The sequence below is a fragment of the Marmota flaviventris genome, chromosome 11, assembly GCF_047511675.1.
Source record: "Marmota flaviventris isolate mMarFla1 chromosome 11, mMarFla1.hap1, whole genome shotgun sequence".
In the NCBI taxonomy this organism is placed as follows: Eukaryota; Metazoa; Chordata; class Mammalia; order Rodentia; family Sciuridae; genus Marmota; species Marmota flaviventris.
In genome coordinates, this window is record NC_092508.1 from 28,140,021 (window position 1) to 28,159,715 (window position 19,695).

Genomic DNA, 19,695 nt, shown 5'->3' on the forward strand with positions numbered 1-19,695 from the left:
ATTAAAACATTAAAGGACTATTCAACAAAACTCTTGCAAACATGATAGCAGAAATACAAATTCAACAGATGGGTTGGAATATATTGAGGAAATATCCCAGAGAGCAGAACAAAATGAGGGAAAACAGGAGAGAAAATAAAAGAAAATGAGAAAAACATTCCTAGAGCTATAACCTTTGGATCATAAGAATCCTAGCAAGAACTGAGGAAGAGGAAGGGGGGAAAATCATCAACAAATAATTTAAAGAAATGTCCCATAATAGAAGACATGAGTTTTCATTACAAAAGGTCTCATTGAACATACAGGATAAAAACTGATCCAACTTATCAATCCCCATGATAATGAAATTTTGAAGTACCATGACCAAAGAGATTTTATAAGGTACCAGAGATGAAAGATAAGTTTAGTCTTTTTAAAGAACAACATTAAAATAAATTGACTGTGAATCAATGCTTTCAAAATTTAAAAAAAAAAAAAAATTTCGTCTTTACCAAGAATCCTTTCTCAAGATACCACTATACACACTTTTCTGTATCAAGAACACAAAACCTACAAGAAAAAAATCAGTAGAGTGAAAAGAATTCCCATGATGACACTATATAGAGGACTCAGAGGACATCCAGACCAGATAGAATAGTGTGACCAGAAATAGATACATTGAGAATTGAATCACTAAGATGCCTGCAGGGCAGAATGCTTGGATGAGCTCAGATTCTCATCTGTGCTTGTTTAACTTGACCCTATAATGTTTATGCCCTGCCTTGTCTGGGTAAATTCACCATCTCCAAGTGTATTCACTTTATCTGGAAGTGGGCCCTGGGTATCTTAGGAAAAACTCCTGACTATATTCCTGCTGGAGCTCCAGGATCTGGCCCACATTTTAGCTTAGCCAGTTTCCCCAGCCACGACACACGACCCCAATTGTGATTGAGTCCTCAATTTTTTAAGACTCATTCTTGTTCAGTAACTTCCCTCAGAGCTTTTAAACTCTTGGGAAACTACAGCTAGATATACCAGAGCTTCTACCAGGGTTATTTTTCCTAGGAGCTTTCATCTTAAATAGGCAATACCAATTTCTTGCCTAGCAGATTTCCATTTCCTATTTGCTTTTTATATTAACCACCTTTCTCACGTGTGTCCAGGTACAAAGTTGTTAACAAAATATTTTAGGGAAAAAAATGAGAACAAAAAACTAGTACAAGAGAATATACCCTTAAAGACAGGATGTTTAAGACAAAGACAAAAATCAAAGAACTCAGTATTATCTTTAAAATATCAATTTATTTGCCTTATCCTATTTTCTAGTTTAAGCATATATAAGCAGTGGCTTTCATACTATCTCTACCTCCATGTTGATAAGTTCTATGATAGGAAAAAAAAAAAAAATCTGTCATAACCAAGGTTCTCGCCCTTGTTTGAAAGAGACAATTAATGTACACATCAGTTAAAAATGTCAATATTTCTGGATCATGTAACTACAAATACTGTATTAGTGTTTAATGATACATTTTACTGTTATGTTACTGAATTAATACTATTATTTCTAAACATAGCCCAATATTAAGTGAACAGGAAATGGGATATTCAAACAACATCTCTGCAATAGAACCGAAATTCTCTTGGAAACATATTCCTCTTGAAAGAGACACAGGTTGGAATCTCTCCATATTTTATACCTGGGCTAATGTGGCAATCTGTGGCTGGGCTTGAACTGTCATTTGTTGATTTTCAGCTTCTGTTACAGCTGCATCTCCACTCTGCTGGTTCTCTGCTCCAGATTCCATGGTCATTTAGTTACCTACAATAATATGGAAGAGTGTTACAAGCACTACAGTGCTTTGTGCTTTTGTGACTTTAAAGGCAAATTTCAAGTTATAAATAGGTATATGTGGTTGTTAGGAAAGCAAATGCATTTAGAAAACTAGCTAAGATATAATGTAATTGAATTATTAGCCAACTTGTCCCAATTTGCTTAGCTATAAAAGTTCTAGTCCCTTTAATAAAACAAAACAACCCAACAACATCAAAAAACAACAACCTATTCCCTTGATTATTCTTCAGAATGGGATATTAATTCATGTCGAAATAAGGGACTTCTTTATTCCTTGAATCTTCCCTTCTTGGCACCAACAATTGTAATTTTCCCAAATAATACCCATCAGGTAGAGAGGGGATAGGGAAGAAAAGCAAGCTAAAAATGAGAGTCTGTGAGACACTGGCTTTATGGTACGTCCTATAAAAGTATTTTCTCCTAAAGGAAGCAGCACAAAAATTATAAAGCACTCTCATAGGAGATTATTGGTGATAGAACAAAAATCAGCCCACATTTTAAGAGCCTAAGTTGTGTTTAGCAATACAGAAAAGTGAAATAAAAGACCACCAAAGCCAAAGTAGAGGCTCCAAATATTGAAAAAGTTAGTGTTCTGATTCCTTACTCATGTATAGTATGCAACATTACACTATCAACATACATACTCACACAGAGAAATAAACTACTTTTTTGAATGTTTAATTATGAAGTTCTGGCTAAGTCAATCAGAACTGACATTTGTTAATTTACCTTGTTTTGCTAAGAGCTTAAAGGTATATATGTTGTGTAAACTGGTATTGCATGGCAGCAAGAGTTAAGTGAAGAGCAATTACTAGTAGCAAAAATAGTCAGGTTATGGAAATTTCTGATAACTGGGGAAGCAATCCTGTCTAAAACTTTGGGGAAAAAAGGGATGTTTCTAGTGTACAATTGTTATCATTCAGTGCCTACCATATTACCCAACAAAAATGAATTTATTATGAGGGAATACTTATAGTTATTCCACAAATAACAAAAAAAAAACAACCCCAATGCTTTTCCAGAATAAATTGCATTTATTTTATTACTCTGAAATTAATATTAAAAATTGTTACTGATCCTTATGTTATTATTATACATCATCACAATATATTGCATGCTTATACATCTTGGTATCATCATAGAATTCTACAAAAGTGTTTTACAAGTAACAAAAATGGAAGTGAAAATATTTCTATGGAAATGAATATAAATAGTTTAGAAATATTAGAATCCACAAAACACAGATGACAAAGGCAAACATAACAGACTTGAGTACATTATTATTTAAAACATTCATGAAGTCCCCAAGAAAAGTGCTCTGAGAGAAATATCTTCCACAAATAATCAACACAGTAACATCCAAACTATAAAACAACTATGAGTAAATGAGAAACTCTCATTATTGACTAGTTCACAAAGATACATTTCAGGGGCTTTCACTGTAAGATTTTTTTAATACCAAAAAAATAAAATAATCATCCATCATTAGAAGAACCATTTTAAAAACATTACAGCAGTAAAAAAGCATGAAATATATATACAATATAATGACATACTATTAACGATAACCATTTATGTAAAATACATACACACACAAATAAAGCAAGTGGTTATAAAGATGCATGCATGTTTCAAAAAGGTATGAGAAATTAAGCACTAAAGTGGTAGCTCTGAAGAGGAAGAGGATTTATAGAATTTTATAGGACAATGACTTTTAATTTGTATTCTTTATATACTTTAGAATTCAATATTGTCTGAATTTCCCTTCTGTGAACATAGATTCAGGATTACACTTGTACAATTTTAAGAAACCTTTTTTTATATTGGAGATTGAACACAGAGTCACTTTACCAATGAGCTATAGCCCTATCCCTTTTTATTTTTTTATTTTGAGACAGGGTCTTGCAAAGTTGCTGAGGGTAGCCTAAAAGTTTCAATCCTCCTGCCTCAGTTTTCCAAGTTGGTAGGATCATAGGTGTGCACTACCATGCCCAGCTAATTTTAAGAAACATATCAGATATAATGTTAAAACATTTTAAAACTATGAATCAGATCTATACTCCAGTCATGATTTCAAGATACTTGCTGACAAAATTTTTCCAAATCCCAGCTAGTTTTTAATCTAAACTGTTTACCCTACATTTCCAAATAGTACAGAAAACTTTTTAAAAATTATCAAATAACTTTGGTTATCATCATTTGACATAATTCTCTCAGCTGTTATACCAGGTATACTTACAATCTGTGCTCTTTTAAAATACAAAAATCTTTTTAAAAAATGTCAAATGTAATACACAACAACAACAGTTCATCTCTCCTAAAAGTTATCTACATTTTTGGTGGTGGTGGTAGTGGGGGATGGCATATGAAAGCAAAATACTTAATCTCAATAACAATAAAACAAATAAATGAATCCATTCAACAGTATGGGACAAAGTAAATAGACTCCATAAGTTGTTCTCCACTAAATCATCACTTTAAACAAGAATGAAAACAAATACAAATTTATCACAGTTGGTAAAACATACATAACAATTTTAAAAGACTTCACTCCAAGCCATGTTTTTTTTTAGTTATACTGTTATCCATATGCAGTTTCTCTCTACCATTTGGTTAAAAGCAGTCTAAAGCATAGATAGATCATATTCTTAAATCTAATATATGGAGACTACTTAGCTTTGTTTTTGTTTTAATTTAAGGCATAGGGCATCTTTACATCTTTTTGTTTCCAAAAAAAAAGGGGGGGGGTGGCTGGGGATGTGGCTCAAGCGGTAGCGCGCTCGCCTGGCATGTGTGCGGCCTGGGTTCCATCCTCCAGCACCACGTACCAAAAAAAAAAAAAAAAAAGATGTTGTGTCCGCCGGAAAAAAACTAAAAAAAAAAAAAAAAATTAAAAAATTTCCCTTTCTTAAAAAAAAAAAGGATTTATCACTATATTTTAATGAAGGAACAAAGCCATTAATTATTAATAGGTACAAAGACACATTAAAAACAGAAAGCTTTCATCTTACTTCCCTCCTTAATTGGATTATATCCGCCCCCCCTTTTTTAAGGTGCAAAATTTCCAAGGAATATAAGTCCTCATTTAAACTTCTAATATTTTATCCTTTAGTTCAGATGGCCTATAAATTTTCAGGGTAGGAGACAGCCTTAGTTTTAAAAACCTTTAGCTTCAGTAAATACCACCCACTTGGGCAATAGCAGAAATACAGTCTTTTGCTGGAAAATTTAGGCCTTTCTAAAAGTGCTGGTAAGAATTATTTCAGGAGAAACGACTGTTTCAGATAACAAACTCTTAAGACACAACTAAAACAGATACTACTTTTATATTTTTCAACTTGAAGGTAATAAAAAAGCAGTCTCCCAATTGGAAAAAACTCACATTTAAAGTAAATACATTAATTCAGGTCTTTGAAAGCTTTTGCTCTTTTTGTTTACATCTTCAGGTATGGGGAGAAGAGACTGTACAGCAAGTATCAGGTACAGAATTTTCAGTTTTTCTATTAATCCAGTATCAATCTAGACAGCAGTGCTATATCCAGACATAGGATTAGCTTAATTAGAACCAGTACATGGGTTGCTAAGGTTGTTTGAAGACTGCTAATTCACTAAACAAATGCAAGCTTTTGGGGAATCTTGGGGGGTGCGGAGGACCAACACTGAAAAATGCATTAAAATAAGAAAAATACCAGGTACATATGAACTCAGAATGCTGTATGAATACTGAGCCTGGAATATGAGAAACAGAATGAATCTGAAAATAAAACATAGGCCTGATAGTTTTGTGATTTTTGTTCTTCCAATTATTCTGAATTTTAAAATTTATTTGGAATCGATGTTTAAGATTTAGGGATGTTCACAATTTATCCTAAAAAATTAAAGAGAGATTAATCCTTAAGAAACTGTGAATTGATAACAGTGCCATGCCTCAAAGAAATAATTTTTAAAATTATTTTTTAAAAATAACTTTAGAAAAAATTAATTCACAAAGATACATACATACCATTTTGCTATCATGGTCCTCAGAATTCTACCTCTTAATTTGGAAAGTAAAGTGAAGCAATTCTGTAGTATTACTCCCCTATCTTGAGGAAAAAAGAATACTGCTGTAGGTAGTTGGGGGAAGGAGCCTAACCCTTGGTGGAGCTGGATTTGTTGCCAAGCGGCACTGTCAAAGTGGCTGCTGGATAAATTACTTTAAATTTTGTTTCAGTTTCCTCATCTGTAAGAACAAAAAGGATGGGTTAAAAGTCCTCGCTTCAATTTTAAATCTTCTAATCTTAGGAACTAAGACCACATGAGAGGTAGGTACGTACACATAATTACACAGGCCATATAAGAAAATAATATTTACTACTAAGGAAGTACTTTGTAATGAAGGATGCAAATTTACACTGTAAAGGAAGATAGATTCGTTAAAAATAGGTCACCTAGTCTCCTGATTTGGGACAGTGGTATCATCATTTAAGCATTATCATGAGAATGTAATAGAATTTTGAGATAGTACTTTAAAAAGTGCTACAAGACCAGACCATCATCCAATAAAGAGCCTCTGTTTCACATGGTAGACAGTGTCTTACTACATTGCTCAGGTCATAACTACTGTTACAGTTATTAAACAATTAAATAGTCCCTTTTCTCAATTAGAAAAAAAAAGAAACAAGCAATTATTCCTTTCCATCTAAGAAAGCGCTAAGAAATTATTAATCTGTTGAGGTTTACTAAGAGTAAAGGGCTAAATTACTTTTGCACCTTTCCACAGTGAAGATAATAACAGGTATTTAAAAGTTTTAGTTTAGGTAAAGTGTCAAATGAATGTTTCCATGACCTTTGAAATAAGAGAATATATAGTAGTCATGAAAGTAGTGAAATTCCAAAGAGGCATTAAGAATGAAAACAGTATTAATAAACCTGGAGTATTAATAAACAATTAATAAACTTATCAGAAAAGTGACTTTTCTGATAAAAAAATGGTACATAAACAAAGGCTGAAACTATATATAGAACTTAAGAAAAAGGTGAAAGTCAGTGGTTGGCATCAGACTTTCCATAGAAAACGAGAAAAAAACAACAACAGTAATACAGAATGGTCACTCTAAAGCAACAGGTAAAATAAGAATATAAGAATGAGTCTCAGGACTGGGGTCATAGCTTAGTGGTGGAACACCTACTTAACATATGTAAAGCACTGGGTTTGATTCTCAGCACCACAAATAAATAATTAAAATAGAGGTCCATCAACAACTAAAAATAATAATAATAATATTGTCTCTTAAAGTCATTTGGTTTAGAACTTTTATAAATGCAATGGATTTTGCTTCTAGTCTATATAGCAATACCTGGGGGAATCTGCCATAAGTGAACAATACACTTTACTAAAACTAAAATAAAGTCTAATATTTTTGTCAATTTACATTATAGATGTCTTGTTTTAAAGTATCATATCTGAATATGTATCAGGCATTGTTCAAGCTTCTGGAGATAAAACAATGAATAAAATGAATCTTTAGAAAAAGTTTGACTTTCTAGAGTCTATATCTAGCAGGTGGGGGCAGGAAACAAACATAAAATGTACAAGTCAGATGATGAGAACTGTGTAGAAAAATAAAGTTGGGAAAGATGTTGAATTGATTTTCAATATTATAAAGGCTAATCAATGACCCTTACTGACAAGGTAGCATTTAAATTCATCTATACAGGACTATACTGAAAAAGGGACTAATTCTGACAGTACTAATTCCCTATTTGTCTATAGAAAGTTAACACAAATCTCCAAACTGCAAATTAAAGCTTACCAAAGAAAGCCCATATCACCATTTTTTGCTAAAAATCACTAATAAAAGGAATGCTGTATATCTTCAATTTGTTGTTTTCCCTAAAATGTATTGACCTTTAAGAAATGCTCCAGTCCTTAAGATTCTTAACATTGTAATTTACGAAAAATAAGCCTACCTTCTCCACAGTCAACTTTTTAATCCCCCTTAATTTATGACAACTTTAATCCTGTTTTGGATGGGGTAAGTATTCAGAGAAATAAACTGTAAATTTTGGCTAAAGAAGAAACAATGCCTTTGTAATTAATGAAACACATTCTGGGTTGTTTTTATTGTTGTTGTTGTTTTTAATGGAAACGACTTCAATTAAAAATGAGGGGAAAAGCTTCCTCTGCACACTAGCAAGTGGAGAACTCTGGAACTCTCACCAATTTCAGGGATTTAAGATGATCACATAAGTAAAACTCCAAAGTCTCCGGTTTATTCATAGCAAAAGGCATATTTGGGCACATTATTTTAAAACTAAATGACTGTTTTATTGTCACTGTCAACTACCTTAACTAAAAATATTCTGCAGAAGTATGCCCTCAAACACCTACATGTGATACATAATCTTTTATAGTTATTTTGTTTCTGTACTCAGTTTTCAGGATAACTGATTCAAAGTTTTGTTAACACATCCTTTGACATGTCTTAATTTTTTTATGTATTATGACTAATTTACTAAAGAAAGTTCAGGTACTAAACAACAGACTTTCCAAGAAACAATCAACAACAATGTTAACCTAGACATATTTGTCATTTATCTTTATGTCTAATCTGTAGTCAATCAATACTGCAAATTTAGCAATGCTCCACATTTCTGATGCTAACAATAGTTTACTGGTGTTAAATACGGCATACCTTCATCGAAACCAAAGAGGAAACAAAGGATTTTCAAATACTGTACGAGTATGTATGCACATGTGTACAAACACATATCCACACCCAACAAAACATATGTCAGCCTCATCTGTATAATGTATAGACTGATTACACAACAAAATAAGGTGATATACATCTTAAAGGAAGAAGTCAAAAACAGGAATGTGTTTAAATAAAATAAACCAGTGTGTTTATCAGAATAAAAAAATTCTGACATTTTTCAGAAAGTTTTCTCTGTGCTCCTACCAAGGTTTGTCTGTCTTTCATGGGAACAAGTCTTCCTTTCAGGCTCTTATCTTCATATTAGAAGTCAAGAAAAGTTGTAATATGAAGTTAACTCCATGACTTGATGACATTTAAATTATTTATAAGACAAAAACAAGAACAAGCTTAAAGATTTCCTTACATACTTTCATAAATTATTTGTGTTATTAAACACTAGTAAAACCTCACCATACCACCACCAGCAAAAAAAAAAAAGAGGGGCACACAGCAAAAGGAAATCTTTGCAATGTTATTTAATAAACAAATTTCCCAATTTATTCACTAATTTGATTTAACTCAGTGAATGGTTTGGTTTCAACATATTTTATGATTTTTGTAGTTTTGTGATTACCAGGATATTTGACTATCAACTTTAATAAAGTCTATTTTTAAAGCATGTAGCACACCTTATGAAAAAGATACTTTCCTCAAAGTTAGTATTTAACAGAAGTGAATCAGAAAAATGTTATGTGATTTACGGAAACACTGCATGATTTATGATGGACATCTCTGAATATACGACTAAGTCTATAGAACTTTCAACAAGAAAACTTTAGCACTTTCTCAAATCAAAATTTTTGTTCTTGTTTTTAAAATACTGGCAAAATTTACTTGCCTTGTTTTCCCTGAGGTAAGACTACTGGTAGCTCTGAAACAAGCTTTCATGTATCTGGTCACCAAGAGACAGTGTTGCTTAGCAAAGCAGTAACCATGACTATGCATTATTTTAGATGGTAACATTTTTATCCCATCTCTTCCCATTCCCCTTTATTATAAACACCCACCTAATATGTTTGTAGCTTTCAAGAAATGTTGAGGTATGAAGTGCTACTACATGGCTTTTTGAAGCTAGTTTTTTTTTAAAAGATTATACACTTCCAATATAGTTACTTTTATATAGGCTACATTTATGTTGAATTACAGGTAAAGCTATCTTCATTATTATGTTAAGTTTTGCTTTATAAACTAGCTCAATGATGAAACTGTAAGGACTCAAAAAGTTATACCCTAAATTTAAATATTTATAGCCTACTATTCCATTTACTTAACAAACCTAAGTGACTATGTGAAATCACTACATTCAAATGGGAAATAAATAGCCAAGTGTTTTTGGTTTCTGTTTTGAACTAATATTTGAAATGGTGAATTATTTACAAATCAGACACGGAAGAGTGAAAAATTCAGCACATGTTATGCTAGGAGTCATAATGACAGGAATTCTGGTTTTACCTGACTTCACAGAGAACTGGAGATGTTACACCACATAGCTCTCAGTATTATAAAAACTACGTATTTGGCAATGAAACTGCATAGACTATGAAGCAATAATGCAAATTATTTCAATTACATGCTGCTCACTAGTCAGGCAGCAAAGAAAAAAGCCCAAGAACTCAAGATAACAAAGATATATTGGACTATATTTAAAAATTGTCCATGGCTAAACCATAAGGCCGAAAAATGACATGCAGTCAACAGCACTTTATGTACAGTTTGTTTTTGTTTCTTTTACATTAGAATTCACTCTTGTGCTTGTACATTTTACGGATTTGGACAAATGTATAATGGCATGCATCTATCATTATAGTACCATACAAAATATTTTCCTCTTTGGACAGTTTAGACAAAAAACTCACTTCAAGGTCAAGTATTCTATTTTTAATCTTGAAACAATCAGCATCAAGTTTAACCTTGCAGGTACAGCAACTATTTTTTTACCACCATGGGCCTGACTTCTGGAAAGATCATTTTGATTAACATAATATGCTATTCTTGTGTTTCAGAGGAGGGTAGTACTGGAAAATAAATCTAATTTCCTCAGTTAAAAAAAAAAAAAGTATCTGGGCTGAGGTTGTGGCTCAGCAGCAGAGCACGTGTGAGGCCCTGGGTTTGATCCTCAGCACCACATAAAAATAAATAAGATGAAGGTATTGTGTCCAACTACAACTAAAAAATAAATATTTAAAAAATGTTTTTTAAAAAAGTATCTAAGTTTATTAGGTTTAAACTGACCAAAACATGCATGTCTGCTTCCTTTAATCTGCGCCAGGATTGCTTTTAACCTTTCCTTTCAAATTGGTGACCCTCTAATAGGAAATCATTCATGAAAGAAATGTCGGGACCTCCTACATAAGTGTTTTGTTGAAAACTATGGGGCAATAGCATAAAGCATACAAGAGTCTTTTCCTCAAAGGGCTTACAATCTAACAAGAGACAAAAGATGTACAATATATGAAAAAAGCTTGACAAGTACAAACTAATCCTATGACCAATTTACCTACAAATTCCCTTCAAACATGTAATAAGTGATTTAAAAATAAAAACTTCTAATTGGAAATGACAGAATACATTATGGAAAAAAGGAAAACATGAGCTGGCCACTTAATCTTTATACTGATCAACAGATCTGATTAATAACATAATGAAATAAATACATTTTTCCATAACTTGGTAAAATATTTCAAGTGAGCTACTTATAAACCCAAACTAATACTGCTTATGAACAAAAATTTCAGTAGTCATAATAAGACAAGAGCCTTGAAAACCAGAAAGAATGCTACAAAAGAATGAAGACGACTCTGATTTACTATGAGGCTTTTACACAGCAAATACCTTAGTTAAGGTCTCCAGAACTCAGTTTAGTCATTCGTTAAAAATGAAGAATCATTACTCCCTTCATGCATAAAAGTCTGTAGTTGAACTCCCCAGTACAGTATAGTTTATGAGTAATATATTATGCCCACACTGAGATCATGAATACTCTTATAATAATAAATAAATCCTCAATGGTAAATCCAATTAAAATGTCTGATTCAAAGTTTTCATTTCCTGATTTTCAACTTTGCTTTTCATCAGTCACTCCCGAAAAGGAATATGAACATAGAATAGGGGGAAAACTAGGAGGTGGTGTATAACTCCAAATATACATTAGTGGCTTTAGTTATTTTTCACTAAATAATGGGATCCTGTTTGTTGGGCTTTTATAGATATTTAGAAAATACCTGAAACAGTTAAATAAAAATTTATGATGCTTTGGAAAACAGTCTGTTATTTCTTCAAACAGTTAAGTGTAGTAATCACATAACCTAGCAGTTCCACTCCTAGATATATATACCCAAAAGAAAACATGTCCACATAAGTGTCTCTTAGTCAAAAGATCCAAATGCATATGACTAATGAGTGAATAAAATACTGAATATTCAGAAAATGGACTATTATTTGGTAATAAAAATGAAACTGATACTACAATATGGATGAACTTGAAAACATTATGCTAAGTAAATCACAATGAACAATATGATTCTATTCATATGCAATGTCCAGAATGTGCAAATCTGGAGATAGAAAGGAGATTAACAGCTGCCTAGGACTGGCATATAGGGAGATTATCAGGGATGGCTAGGAGATGTGGTGTTCCTTTCTGGGGTAGTGAAAATGTCCTAAGGTTGACTATGGTGATAGATGCACCACTTTGTATGCAAACTAAAACCAATGAATTATACCATCAAATGGATGTAGTGTATGGCATGTGAATTATATTTCAATGAAGCTGATAAACAGTCTCTAAGGTCCATTTTTAAACTAAAATACCTGGAAGTCAGGAAATCTACATTTTAGGCTAATTGATCACATAATTCCTCTGTATTTACCTTTCCTCCCTCTTATGTATTTAAAGCTCCCTTCCTTAAAGTCAGGATTCCTAATATGAATCCATAATCTTTCTTTACCAATTCTGTACATATTCATAGTAAGCTCATTCTACTTCAGTTCCTTCATTTTTGTCTCTTTCAATGCTTTAAAATACACTTTTACCTCCCTATTCAAGTTCTTTTGAATTCTATTTAAATTCTACTTTCCCCACAAAGCCCCTTCTATTCTAAACTTAACAATTCTTCAAGGGAACAGTGAAAATTGATATTCTGCCATTAAAATAAAAAACATTCTTCCTTAAGTATCATCCCCACTGTTGCATCAAATACTTTAAGGGTAGGAGCTGTACCTCAGGCTTTATTGTTTATAAAAACTAGCACAATCTTCATTTAATACCCAGGTATTGTTTCTATAAATACCAAATAAAATTTCTTGTGATCATTTTACCAATTATAATAAGCTCATGGCCAATGAAGGTTCAATGAATAAATAATTAGACAAATGGCAGTACACAAAGTCCATGTATTACTATTATTTCTTCACTATGGTGTTCTAAAACAAGATACTTCTGAGCCTCCTATTACCATTTATATGAACAAGGATAAAACACTCAAAATGACTCATTTGGGGCTGGGGTTATGGCTGAGAGGTAGAGCACTTGCCTAGCATGTGTGAGGCACTGGGTTTGATTCTCAGCACTGCAAATAAATAAATAAATGCCTGTCAACAACTAAAAATGAAAAGGGGGGGGGGCTTCTTCACCCTTGGCTGGATTACAAACATTTTTAGTTAACATCTATACTATCATATAGATATTATATATACTATTAAAACCCACTCTCACATGCAGATAACCAGCTCATTAGGAATACACTTAAAACTGATGAAAGAAATCAGAAGTTTCAAGGAAAATTCACTAATCTTTGGGAAAGAAACTTATTACTGTAAGTCAACTTCTAGACCTGCTTCGCACTCCTACGAAAGGTCATTAGCTAGCTATTTTATCTTCTCACTTAACTCTTCTTCAGCCAAATGTCAGTCTTCTCTCCTTTCAATCAATCCCTCTGACCTCTTCCTCTCCAAACATGCTTCTATTTAGATTAGTGATCCTAGATTAATCTGACAGGAGAAAGAAAACTGATAGATGTTTTCATCTTTGTTCACACAGCCAATCTCATGCATGGTAAATTTCTTTATTAATTTACTTCATTAGTGAGAAAAAAACAACGTAAACATTTAAGAGTTTATAAAAGAGTAGTACTGGTTTATTTATTTATTTTTTGTGTGGTGCTAGGGATGGAACTCTAGGGCTTCACACATGCTAGTCATGCATAATTATCACCAAACCACATCCTTAGCCCCAACTATTTTTTTTTTTTGGGGGGGGGGGGGTGATGGTGGGTAACCCGGGATTGAACTCAGGAGCACTCAACCACTGAGCCAACCCAGCCTATTTTGTATTCTATTTAGAGACAGGTCTTACTGAGTTGCTTAGCACTTCACTTTTGCTGAGGCTGGCTTTGAACTTGTGATCCTCCTGCTTCAGCCTCCTCAGCTGCCGGGATTACAGACATGCACCACTGCGCACAGCCCAACTTTTTTTTTTTTTTTTAAGTTGAGATATGTTAACTACCCTAAAGCACTAAGTGCCAGTTTTAAATAAGTTTTCACTGCTGGGGATGTACAGTGTTTGTATCAAATTACAGATAATTATTCATCACTGGAGATATTGTCTTCTTTAGGTTAGCAATTTTTATCTGTTGGAATAAACATCAGAATATGAAAGATTAGATTTATCTTCTCATTTAACTCTTTTTTAAAATTTTGGTAACCTAGTTGATAGATAACCAAATATTCAAATATCTGGGCAAAATATAATAAAATATATCTTCATAAGAATTTGTCTGGCAGATCTAAAGAAAGAATGCAAAACAAACAAAAACTAGGACTCGAGAGTGTGCATATGTTGTGATGAGAAATGTATTGTGAATTTAAAAAAATGATTTGTCTTACCTAAGTTTCATCTCAAAAATCTAAAATTTATAGATATAATGTGGAAGAAATTCAAAATCATATTTACTTCCTACAGCTTCAATAAGCTGACTAGGTGTGGGCTTGTATAAAATGCTGGAGCTAGCATATATGTTAAAATTAGCTGGAAGAATAACATACAGCCATTTTCACATCATCAGTTAGTTGCTTTAGTTCAATGACCTTTACTTCTACCCCAAGAGGTAATCACTGATTCTGTTGACACGCTGCAAAATCATTTAACTCTCTGGTAGCCTGCAGATGTGTTCCAGAAGGAAATTTTCTGCTTTTACACAGTTCATTCATCTATTCCACTCCAACCCCAAAATCTGTAAAAAGACACCTGGCTTTGTAAACCCATTAATCAAATACCAGGTTAAAAAAAATAGCACATATCAACATTTTATTTCATATACTAGGAAAACCCAAATATATTAGTAAAAAGGTAATTTTATATTAAAACTTTGGCATCATGGTCACAACTGTTTAACTATCAACTTCAGAAAATTAATTACACAATCACTGTTTTATTTAATAATTTTTTGGAACACAAGTGGTATGTGTCCTTGTCTCTAGATCAGTAATCACTTTTGAGTTTTAGTCAACTTAGAAAATTTACAGCATGTGTATTTTAAAGATAAATACACTAAGAGCATGTATATTTAAAATGTACCATAGCTTAGTGCTGCTTTGAAGATCCACGAAAGAAAAACAGAGAGACACTGAAACTTGTTTTGTGCATGAGAAGAAATGTGTATTACCTGGTTATCAAGGTAAGTTAATGAGTATGTAAAACAATGAATGCAGGGAGAAAACTAGTACACTAATCAACCTTACTGGGTAATAATATCCATAAATTGTCTTCTTTTAAAGGGGGAAAAATCTGGACTATATGAAACATTCTTTTCAGAGACCTTTAGAAACTCTTTTGGCCAGAATACCTGAAGGAAGCAGTCTCTTGAGGACTGTAAGAATCTCAATTAAAGTTAAACTCAGATGAATTTCACTTTGTGAGTCAGCTCTTATACCCAGCTTGCTTGCCTCCTTTGTGTATACTGATGATTTTAATAAAACTTTTAAAAACTGGAGAAAAACACATCACTGTTTATAGCAGCTCAATTCACAATACTAAGCTATGAAACCAACCTAGGTGCCCTTCAACAGATGAAGAAAATGTGGTATATATATATATATATATATATATACACACACACACACATACACACACACACACACAATGGAATATTACTCAGCCACAAAGAATGAAATTACGGCATTTGATGGTAAATGGATGGAACTGGAGACTAACATGCTAAGTGGAATAAACCAGCCCCCCCCCCCCCAAAAAAAAGGCTGAGTGTTCCTATGTGGATGCTAAGTCACAAAAAGAGAGGGTGGGAAGGGGAAGAATAGGAGTTCACTGGATTAGACAAAATGAAGGGAAGGAAGGGGGATAGGAATAGGAAAGACAGTAGAATGAATCATATGGAACTTTCTTATGCTCATATATACACAACCAATGTAACTCTCCATCATGTACAGACACAAGAATGGGATCATAATTAGAATGTTATATTCCATATATGTATAATGTGTCAAAATATACTCTACTGTCATGTATATGTGAAAATAAATTTTTTTAAATGGAGCAAAAAATAAAATAAAGCAGTTGAAATATCAACTTCTGGTCACAAATTATTTTGTATTTTTCATTCAAATGAAATGTTTTTCATGGCATAATGGCAAATTCTCATTGTTTAAAAAGTCCAAAAGATCTAAAAATAAAATCAGCTCACTAACTGGTTAATAGTTATAAGCATATCCACCTAAAGAAATGCTTCATAATTTATATATCTATATAAATAAAAGGGTCTTTTATGTTGATACAAACCAATTGTTAAGCCATGTTGGGGATGAGAAAGGAACTGAGTATTATGAGTGTACAATATGCTATCATTTATTTAAAGGCAGATACAGTACATACATATTTGCTTGTATACGTATAGAATATCTCTGAAAAGACAAAAATTAGGCAACATTTCAGTGATGGGGAAAGAGAACAGGACATTTTGCTTATTTTATGCAAATGAATTATGAACCATGTGAATACATTACATGTTCCAAAAACAAAGCTGAAAATATAAAAATTACAGTCTTCCTCCTTACTTCACCAAGGGTGATTTCTCTTTCCTCTGATTGCTTTCTAACAAAAAAGTATTCTGCCTTATTAGTCATTGTGTTCACAACAGTTCCTTGAGGGTAGAGGAAATATAGTGTAATTCATCCTTGGATTTACAGCAGCTTCTGGTCCAATGTATTAAACATGATTAAGTATGGATAAGTTAAGAAACTTGCCGAAGGTCCCACAAAGAGGAAGTTAAAATAAAGCTCAAGATGAAAAGCTGTAATTAGTTGATTCTTCCCTCAGGTACTTAATGTTACATCCCTATAAAGCAGGTACTATTATTCTAATCTTATGGATAAAGAAACTGAAGCTAAGAAAGATTTAAAAAAAATTTACCCTAGGTCACAAAATTCTTTGAGGGTAGGTACATGACAGTAGTAGCAAGGCTGGGATTCAAACCCAGGCCTAGGATTATTCTAAACCAGATGTTCTTTCAACTACATTCTCTGTCACAGTAAGTGCTAAATAAATATTTGAATTCCCATAAAATGTTGTCTTAAGTGATTCTGAAGTAGAAATTAGTTCACACATGGGCAAGAAAAAAAAATCCCGCATTTTTCTACTCCCTGACATCTGTTACATTCTTAAATTCATATTTGAGCTCTATTCAAAATAAAGAGTCCATTATTGGAAGTTACACCATACATAAAGATTTTTGCAAGACTATTTCATGGACTTGGCTATAAGCAAAATTATGTAGGTATGGCTACAAAAATATCTATGGAATAAATGAAATGATAAATTTCACTGATACCCTAATAAGCATTAAGTTACAATAATACTTTCTACTGTGAAAAAAAAGGAGAAATAAGGTGAAGTGGAACATACATCATTCTCTGTAACTATACTGTACCCAAACAAAATCAAATATCTTAGAATGAAAAACAAAATAAGCTACTTCTCTAAGAAATCAAAGTTTCTACTAATCAGATGTAATCAAGAATGAGTTTATGGAAAGCAGAAAAATGAATTTTATGGATCAGGTTTTCTACATTTCTTCAAGCTTTTATATGAAAAATAATTTGTGCAAAAGAAGTAACACAAGAGTTTTAAATTCCAAAAGAAGTCCTCTTTTATCCTTCTTTAGACAAATTCTAAGAATTTATTTGCTCTTTGCTCTATAAATACATGTATCCATCAGGAGGGGTGTAAAAAAGAAGCATTTTTACTGACCCCCCCCCCAGTAGAAGTACATTCTAGAACCAGATTCCAGGTGCGTGTTCAAATATTAAAGAACATAAAAGTTTGAAAAGTACCTGAAATTGCTAAGAATCACAAATTATGAGTCTATAAATAAACTTTAAAAGATCTTTTGGATAAGACTAAAGAAAGAGCACATCAGAAAAAAAATTTTGTTATAATCTCTTAATAATCATTGTTGTATGTTGTCTACAAAGGAAAAAAAATTCTACTAAACCGATGCTGGTTGGTAGAAAATCTTTAAAGAAATAATAACTACTTATCATCAATACTATATTTAACTTCCTCAGTGTTTGGAAATAATTTTCCCAATCCTAACAGAAAAAAACTCACTTTACTGTATCTTTTAATTTCCTTGGCAATGACAATTTGCTAATGTTGTCTTTATTCAACAATTAGCAATGCAAAGCTGGTTTTGGACTTGGATAGGGAAAAAAAAAATCAGAAGACAGTGCTTATTACCAATCAATAAATTTATTCCTAACCAGAAGTTTTGTATGTATCACTCCCAATTCAATCATACAGCGACAGGTATATATTAAAAATAACCTCATCTTTCAAACCACATACCTAACTGTAAGGAGGACTTTAAATTAGAAAATGAGCAATAAGCGTAAAATATTTCAATAGACAGCAATCAAAACTATCTTAGACTAAATCTTTAGAAGGCAGACCTGATGCAAGCTGCGGCTAGAAAGAAATTTTAATTTCGTGAGAAGGTATGACAAATTTAAATAGGTCATACTGCAAGTCCTTTAAAAATGCCTTTTAATCTTTAATGTATCAATGACTTATGAGGTCCCCCTTTCCCCACATGAGAGGAAAAAAATAAGTTTCTTAGCTTAAATTGTTGTCGGCCTTCCAGTGGAGTTATCTACAGCATCAGAGAAAATAATGGATCTTTATAATGCCCATTTTAATAAACAGTATTAAATTAATTACTCATTAAAGTTTAGACAAAATACCGGAGAAACGTGGTATACCCCGGGGTGAGGGGAGATCCAGATGACTCAAACACCTTTGGCAAGATCGCCCCCACCAAAAAAATTGATGTAAAACAAGAGTACTTTGGCTAATATTCGTTTCTAAGAAGGGTTTCAGAATGATAGACTTCAAGAGATTATTACCTTAGTGAAAAGGGTTAAAACCGAAACTGTTTTCAAACACCAGCTTCCCTTTTACAAGATCCCAACAGTTTCTTTAAAAAAGTTATAAATTTGTTTTTCTTAGCACCCCCTTCCACTCAAAAAGAATGCATTCCCATGACTACTTTTTTTTTTAAGCGGGGTGGGGGGGCGTGGGGGAAAGAGTCAAAAATTCCCTTAAAAAGCACGAGCTCTCATCTCAAGTAAGCAGCGAAGGGCAGAAAACAACATTTCCCCAACGGTGTTGGGAGCAGGGGGAAAGGGCAAGAAAAAAATACAGCACGAGAGAAAACCTTGGGTTTCGAACTTTATTGCACAAAGAACCGAGAGGAGAGCAGGTCGGACGTTGCCGCTCTTCCCCTCGCGAAGCGGGCGCGGCGGACACGGAGGCGACCGAGAAGGCGGCAGGCACCTTCACCTCCTCTGCCCTCAACTGTCGCCTTCTTCCTCCTCCACCCCCCACAGGCACCAGGCGGCAGCCGCCCCGGCGGACAGGACAGCCCGGCCCGGCCGAGTCGGGCGGCGGGGGCCGGCGGGCGGCGCGGGGGGCAGCGCCGGGCCGGGCGGGCAGCCTCCCCCGGGGCGGCTCCCGGCTCCGGCTCCAGCTCCGCGCCCGGCCCAGCCCGGCGGCGGGAACGCGGGCGCCAGCTCGCCGCGGCCGGCCGCCCGCACACACCCCCGGCCGCCGGCTCC

General features: G+C 33.6%; 1 protein-coding gene across 4 annotated transcripts in view; it reads right to left on the reverse strand.

The window, feature by feature from the left end:
- The window catches only part of Creb1 (cAMP responsive element binding protein 1), a 64,084-nt gene that overhangs the window by 43,920 nt on the left and 469 nt on the right, over positions 1-19,695 (reverse strand). For all 4 annotated transcript variants that reach the window (XM_071618856.1, XM_027941690.2, XM_071618857.1 and 1 more), the window contains exon 2: positions 1,677-1,798. In XM_071618856.1, coding sequence (XP_071474957.1) covers positions 1,677-1,790 — 114 coding nt within the window. In that variant the 5' untranslated portion in view covers positions 1,791-1,798. The remainder of the gene's footprint in view (positions 1-1,676; positions 1,799-19,695) is intronic.